At 45.0% G+C, this 8,116-nt stretch overlaps 1 protein-coding gene across 1 annotated transcript; it reads right to left on the reverse strand.

Moving 5' to 3' along the window:
• Positions 1-835: 835 nt before the first annotated feature.
• On the reverse strand, positions 836-1,780 carry LOC144798203 (olfactory receptor 11L1-like). Its single transcript, XM_078668949.1, has one exon. It carries the CDS (start codon positions 1,778-1,780, stop codon positions 836-838), a length of 945 nt encoding a protein of 314 aa, XP_078525075.1.
• Positions 1,781-8,116: the final 6,336 nt, after the last annotated feature.

The following is an 8,116-nucleotide window of genomic DNA, read 5'->3' on the forward strand; positions in this document are numbered from 1 at the left end:
CTATAAGTACCATGACATTGACATATGTGCTCCCTTGGCGAGAGGATATTCTAAGAGACATGTCATCTGAAGACCCTCTGGCTTGCAGGAGGTGACTACATGGCTCTGGAATCAGACAGCACAACAATAGAATGCCAAAAGGAAAGTAGGGAGGTAATACTAATGCATTGGAGAGGGCTGATTAATAGTGCCTGGAACCTAGATTCTGTTCTATTCTCCTAACATTCCCCATAGCTGGGTTAATTTAGGAGGTAAATTTAGGAGGTAATTTCCACTTCCCCTGTGGAATTCCGTCATTCAATAAATAAAACCCACTAAGGCTTCCTCAGTCTTGTGCTCTCTCCCTCATTGTCCATGGAATTATACTTTGATGTTTACATTTCAATGGGATCTGAAAAGCTCTCTATTGACCACCACCTCCAGTTTGTATCTATCTTTCTCTTAAGGCACTCATTCACCTGTGTCTCACTCATGGATTGCCCCTTCTTCTGCTCCTTACCCACTGTTCCTCTCTATTTTCTCCTCTTCTCTTTTCCTGCTTTTGCCTGTACATTAGTCAACTAATCTGATCAGGGCAACTCTGCAGTCTATCCTTGACCATCTCACAATATTGTATCTCCTCTTGTAAAGAGCTCTATTGCCTCTGAGCTAGGTCTGTGCTCTACATATACCATTGCATACACACATATTAGCCATTGCAACAATTAATTGTCATATGTACCAAGGTTGTTCTATGTTACAGTATTTCTGTTTCTAAAAAAGCAAAGTACCTGCTTTCCAATGCATGACTTACATTTTCAAAGCATTTTCTTTTCCTAAATCAGGCTGTTTAATTTCACAGCCTGGAAAATCTAAAAGTATGGGAGGCTTTTCTCAAAGTCTTCCTTATGTCCTTGTTTCTCAGTGTGTATATGATGGGATTCAGCAGCGGGGTCGCCACAGTGTATAGAAGGGATAGGGCTTTGTTGAGGTTTAGGTAATGGCCTGTAGTGGGTGCTACATATATTGTTATCAGTGTCCCAAAGTATACAATAACTACAGTGAGGTGGGAACTGCAGGTGGAGAAGGTTCGGTGCCTGCCCGTGACCGAAGGGATTCGCATGATGGCCGACATGATATACCCATAAGACACAATAATAAGAGTGAATGGAACTGACAGTATGCTGACTGCTATGATAAAAACATACATTTCTATCACTTTAGTCTCTGAGCAGGTGGCTCTTAGCAAGGGTGCAAACTCACAAAAGAAATGGTCAATCTCCTTTGTACCAAAAAACTGTAATTTACAAAGTAATGAGACTGTGATCATTGGTGGAGAAAACCCAGCTACCCAGGAACCTAAAACCAGCTTGAAGCAAAGCCTTTTCACCATAAGGACCATGTACTGTAAGGGAAAACAGATGGCTACATACCTATCATAAGCCATCACAGTCAAAAGCAAGCACTCAGTGGCTGCAAAGGAGACAAAAAAATAAAACTGTGAAATGCAACCAGCATAGGAAATGAGCCTTCCATTTGTCAATATGCCAGCCAGCATGATGGGCACAGTGGTTGTTGGGTACCAGATTTCCAAAAATGACAAATTTCCAAGAAAGAAGTACATGGGTGTGTGCAGGTGGCTGTCCAGAGACACAGTGCCCACTATCAGGATGTTCCCAACTATAGTGAACAGGTAGATGATGACAAACAAGAGGAAGAGGAGGGGCTTCAGCTCTGGGAGAACCTGGAATCCGAGGAGCAGGAACTCTGTTGCATCAGTTCTGTTTCTGGAACACTCCATGTTAGGTGCAGCCATGACCTGTAAACAGATACACTGACAGGTAAGTGTCTTTACTATTCACACCATGTAATAACAGAGATGGTGTTATAGGGCCCAGGTTACAAACTTTATTTTTTAGTACATAAAGTAGTACCACAGTAGTGCTGCTTCTTCACTACAAACCTACAGGTGTAACCTCCACCTCTCCTGTCTTTTCTGTGGAGAGATTCTCACACATTCTCACACATGTAAGTTTACTACTTAGTAGAAATGTGGGAGGCACCTGGATTAGTGGCTGGAAAAAGAGGAATACTTACTACTAAATGGGAGGGGTTTAGGCGGGAGTGAGGAGGGGGTTGGGGGGCTAAGGAAGAGGTTAGAGAGGTACAGACACGCAATCACAACTATAAGCCCATTACCACTGCTTTCCAGCACTTCTTTTCGATTGTTATTTGTCTTCGCACAATGTGTTCTGCTGTGTGCCTGCTGCGCAGCGGACATGCACAGTGGTTGAGACAATGGCACACCGCTGCTGTGCCAAAGGCAAACCTGTCTGAGCCACTGCTGGTGGGCATCCAGCGTCCCTGATCAAACTACCACCATCCACTATCCTGCCGCAATCCTCCTCACCCTCTACCCCAGCCGCTGATCACCATGCTGCTGCACAACACCACACATCACGCACGAAGTGTACCCCTGCACCTCCTGCAAATACTCATACATTCTCTCACGCCCCCCTGGATAGAAAACGACTTTGGTGCAAACTGTATTCATGGGGTTTCTACAACACACTCTTGGATATTTTTTGGGAAATATAACATACATGGGTGAAAGTCTCTTTATTAGTATTTTTACCTCCTTCTCTTACACCATCACATAAGGCTGATCAACCGCAGAGTTTGTTCTACCGTGAGGGCTGAGCCCTGAAACTTGGTTTAAAAAGATCAGCCGCTTACGCAACACTGATGACCTGGGCCTCCAACTACTGAGCCCTTTACATAAATATTGTAATATGGAGGCACTTACGAATAACTTACCAATGACCAACATTATGTCTTTTGATGAAACCAATGTAACCTTCAATGGGGTCTCGGTGCGTCTTCAACTGAGAAAGTATTAAAGTATCTTTTACTTGGGGTTAGGATTGAGGAGAAACAACTTGAAATGACCATGTGATACAGCTGGAAACCAGATGTTAGAGCACCATCAATGCTTTAAAAAGCTTTTCAGGAATTGTGGGGGGAAGGGCAGATGTGCTTGTCAATATTGCAGCAAATTTCAACTTATATCCACTTTTTCTCTGAGGTTCACACCTTCTCACCACAAGATCATCTGAGGTGGTCTGCACCCCACTGTGGACTGAGGCTTGAACAAGGACTCCCCCCTCTGTCAGCTCTGGACAGCCTGGCTGCTTTCAGACAGCTGTCTCCAGATTGCCACCACAGCTGGACACGTTTTCAGACCGTTATGCCACATGCTATTCCGCTCTCAGGTCTCATCCTAACTACAGCTCACATCTGTTTCATGAATTGTCGGTACAAAAGGGGGTGGTGATGGACGTGGCATCTGAACCAATCAAACACTCACACCCAGTCAAAAGATCTGGGTTGAATCCATCACCGTTCTTTAGCCCACTCTGCCACCCCAGTTCAGACATGGCCATATGCAAATCAGTCTGACCCTCTGCCTCATGGGAACAGTCCAGCCCGAACTGCCAAGCCATGCCTACCCCGGACCGGAAACAAGCTTCCGAGGACCTGTCATGAATTGTCAGCAGCAGCTATGAAACCTTGTATATCTCTTTTTTGTATGCTGGGCACACAGCTGGGAATTGTGTTTTACATTTCGTTCACATTTACCCTGGCACTCCCTACTTTTGTTTTAAAACTATTCAGAAATCGGATTGTTCATGGAGTTTTTATGCCTTTTATTCCGTGTCTCAATTCCGATTATACCTGCACCACACGGTTCTCACTTTGAAGGACTTGATTGTCCAAATAAAGTGTTATTAACCTTGAAACTTGACAACATTGTATTACTTAATTATTTTAATGATTGCAACATCAAGCAGCAAGTTGTTTTCTAGGAAATTTGTCAATACACAATTAACGTGTTTCTCTAGAATCTTGCTGAGCCAAGGGAGGAGGGAAATAGGACGGTAATTACTAAGATTGTGAGGGTCCATATTGGGCTTCTTTTTGAGCGCCCGCACCTTGGCCTGTTTCCACTCTAGTGGGACCATGTTGGTAGAAAGTGAGGCGTTTAATAACTCCATTATGACTGGAAGAATAATATGACTAACTGCCATCAGAGACTTAGGGGGGGCTGGATCGCTTGGAGAGCCCGATTTTACTTGCATCATTAACGTGGCAAGTAGGTCAGAATGTAGTCGAGGGAGCTCCACCAACAAAGGGGGACAGTTGTCCAAGGTGTCCTCAAAATTCACCCGGGCTTCCACTGGAGCTTAACATCAGTAGTAGAAAATGAGGAGTAGATAAGATCAACTTTGTTGAAAAAGAAGTCCGCTAAAGCATTGCAACAAGTGTGTAGTTTTCGTTGTCTGCAGGGGGCTGGGGTAATGTGGTGAGACTTTTTACGATCTTATAAATCTCCTTTGAATTAGAACTGACTTCGGAGATTTTCTGTGTGTAATACAATGCTTGCGCACTCTTTATTGCCTTTTTTATAATCACTGATAGAGTTTCTGTACAGAGTTTTGTCTAGCTCAGAGTAGCTTAAGCGCCATTTCCGCTCCAGTCTCTTGCACTTACGTTTAATATTCCTGAGCTCCTCCGAGTACCATGGAGCCGAAGTCCTAGATCTTTTTAGGGAGGTTTTCCTGATAGGGAGGGTGATGTTCAATGACTTAGTAATCCAGTTGTGGAATTCGTCATTGGCAACCACAGGATCGGAACTAACAGATGGTTTTGTGGCTTGTAGTTCGTTGACCCACTTATCTAGTGGGAGTTTGGACCAATTCCGGACAGCCCGTGACCCTAGGGTCAGTACAGGAGGCTTAGGGATATTCCAGACGAAAGGGGCTAACCAATGGTCGGTCCACGGGAGCGCAATTGGGGGTTCTACCTTTAGATCAAGACACTTACTAAAGACAGGATCTAAAAGATGGCCTTTAATGTGTGTGGGTGATGGAACCAACTGCACCAGCTGCAGTGCAGAAAGATCTGCACATAACTCTTGTGCATTGCAGTCCTTAGTATCTTCGAAGTGCATGTTTAGGTCGCCCAACAAGGTGAAATTAGTGGCGGTAGATGCTAGATCCGCCACCACTGGGGGTAGATCAGACATAAACTGTTTGGCAGGTCCTGGGGGGCGGTAGATTAAAACTCCAGAAAAGCTGGTATTTGGCGTAAACTCCAAACTGAAAGACATGCTTTCACAGTCTAAGAATGGAGTAGGAGACCAGCGACAAACATATTGATCTTTAAATATGATCGCCAGACCTCCACTTTTACCAAGTAGACGATCGGTCCTAATTATTTGATTGCCATGAGGTAGGGCTTGTATTACGTCAGGTTCTGAATGAGGGGTCAACCATGTTTCCGTCAGAAATATTACGTCCGGATTAAGCTCATCAAGTAACAAGGCTAGTTCCATTTGATGTTTAGGCAAAGACCTACAGTTAAGGAGGAACGCCCTGTAAGTTTGCTGGGTCTTGGTGAACGAGCCAACTTTAAGCGGAATCTTACAATGCTGACAGTGGGCTGGTATATTTAAGGGGTGATACAAATGGTTACACAGTGTCTTACTGGTAGGTCGCAATTTAAGTAATTCACTAGAATCATATATTAGTCCTCCGGGAGAGGCAGGGGTCATGGCCCCTGGTCCCGAACGGGCGCGGACGGGCGCAGACGGGCACGCCCTTGGCGCGCCGCCAGCGCGGACGGGATGATGCCATCTTTTTATTCAGTTCAGAGGCGGGCGGGAAGCGGCCAGCAGCTGGTGCGCAACCCCTTTTTCCCACCTAATGTGGCGTCCTAGAGCCCTGCCTCCCACAGCGTCAGCAATAGATCTGCTGCGCTGGGAGTGGGGTCAAAATGCGGCAAATATCTGGCTTCAAACGTGAGTTTTAAAAAGATTCTCAAATAACAAATGATTGAACATAAATTACAAATGCACACAATTTAAAATTACAACACCCCCGGCTTTCCGCCTCAGGGGAAACGAACACGCTAGTAGTCCTTCTTCTATTTGCAAGAAGCAACAAACAACTCCAGGTCTAACCAAGCTTTCCAACTTAAGCCTATATGACGTCTCACCCAGCTGACATCCCATGCAAAATCTCTCTGATTTACATTCAACATAGATGCTTCATTTGAGCAACACATTGCCAGGAATACCAGGACAGCTTGGGTTCAATTCTTCCTTCTGAAGGAAGTGAAACTATTTCTCCCAGAAGACGATTTCAGAACAACTGTAGAAGACTGATACCTCTCCCATTTGGACAGAGGCAGCAGCTTGCTGATTTTTTCGCCCAATACCCCACCTGGTACCCTTGAAAGGCATCCTACAGACAGTGGCATGGTTTGTTAGGTTCTTAGAGTCCCCATTACCTCCATGTTAAAAGATTTGCACCGGCTACCCCTTCCATCCTGGATTGTTTTCAAGACCAGATGTATCACTTATAAAGTCATAAACTACAATACCCAGCTCACCTGGCATGCAAACTAGCTACACCTGGGAGACAATGCCCACCGGGATCTTAGATATTGCCCTTATGGAGTGGAGACAAAATACTGCAAGAAGGAAAAAGTCAGAAGGCAAGCCTTCTCTTGCCATGCTGCCAAGATCTGGATCCACCTATTTATCGACATTGCATCAGCACCAAATCCCCTAAACCTCCGAACAAATCTGAAGACACACCTCCACAAGGAGCACTACTCCTGACTCTGCAGTAGGCCTGAGCAGTAAACTCCGCTCCACACACAGAGTTTGCAAAGTTTTTCACACTCCACGCTCCATGTTGACCATGTAGTTCTGACAAACTCTGCCTAGTGGAGCGGAGTTTTTCCTCTCTTGTGTGCTGCCAGTGTTAAGTTGGCGAGTGCGAGCGAGGAAAATCCAATGCTACACCACTTCCCGGTGAGATTTTTCAGTGCGGGCGGTCACGCCAGGTTGCTGCTGCTTGCATTCTGAGCTGTGATGGTGCATTGAGCTAAAAAATGGTGATGGATTAAAACCATGATCTCTTGACTTGGTAAGAGTATTCTGCATCATTTAGAAACTCTGTCCATCACCACCCCCTTTTCCAAAATTGCTGCTTGCATTGCGACACCTGCCTGTCACGTTGAGGAAGCTGCTGCTCAAGTAGAACATTTACTTTAGAAGCAGATAGAAGCTGCATGCTCTTGCGCTACACTTGGTGCCATTTGTGTTGATTTTTAAGTATGGGCGAAGTTTGCGAATTCGCGGTACCTGAATTCGCGCAAAAGCGAATTTGCGGTCCACGAAATCTGCAAATTTGCGGTTTTTTTTGCGTGTTCGCGGGGATTTTTGCGTATTTGCAGGGCTTTTTGCGTGTTCGCTGAATTTTTTCAGCGCGGCTACCGCGAGGTTACCCATGCGGTCGTACATGAGCTAGTTGCATGCTCGCGTTGTGCAACTACGTGTTCGCGGCCGTTTTTGCATGCTCGTGGACAAAAAGTCTTGCGACCAAGCAAAAAAATCCGCAAGCTTGCGAATTGCGAATTTTTTTACAAATTTGCTCAATTCGCGGAACGCGAATTTGTCAAAAATTCGCAAATTCCGCGAGAGGAACGGATTTTACGCCCATGCTTACTGATTTTACAGCACGAGGCAAACGCTCAGCACTACAAATCAGCGTGAACAGCATGATTGACCTCACTCCTGTGCTTAACCCCTTCCATGCTCATGACGAGCTCAACTCGTCATGCAGTACAGTGCTCCTGTGCTCATGACGAGTTGAGCTCGTCATGCACAAAGGGATTTAAGGAACTTCAGCACAGCAGGATAATCTCCCTAGCAGCAATGCGGTTAAGGAAGTCTGTGGACCGCAGCAGAGTTTTTTTGTCACTTCACAGTGTTTATCATACCGTAACATCACAAACACCGACCAGGGCAACTCTGCAGTCTATTTTTGACCATCTCACTATATTGTATCTCCTCCTGTAAAGAGCTCTATTGCCTCTGAGCTAGGTATGTGCTCTACATATACCATTGCATACATACATATTAGCCATTGCAACAATTTATTGTCATATGTACCACGGTTGTTCTATTTTACAGTATTTCTGTTTCTAAATAATCAAAGTACCTGCTTTCCAAAGCATGATTTTAATATTCAAAGCATTTTCTTTGCCTAAATAAGGCTGTTTGTTC

Source organism: Lissotriton helveticus, chromosome 12 (assembly GCF_964261635.1).
Source record: "Lissotriton helveticus chromosome 12, aLisHel1.1, whole genome shotgun sequence".
NCBI classification, from domain to species: domain Eukaryota; kingdom Metazoa; phylum Chordata; class Amphibia; order Caudata; family Salamandridae; genus Lissotriton; species Lissotriton helveticus.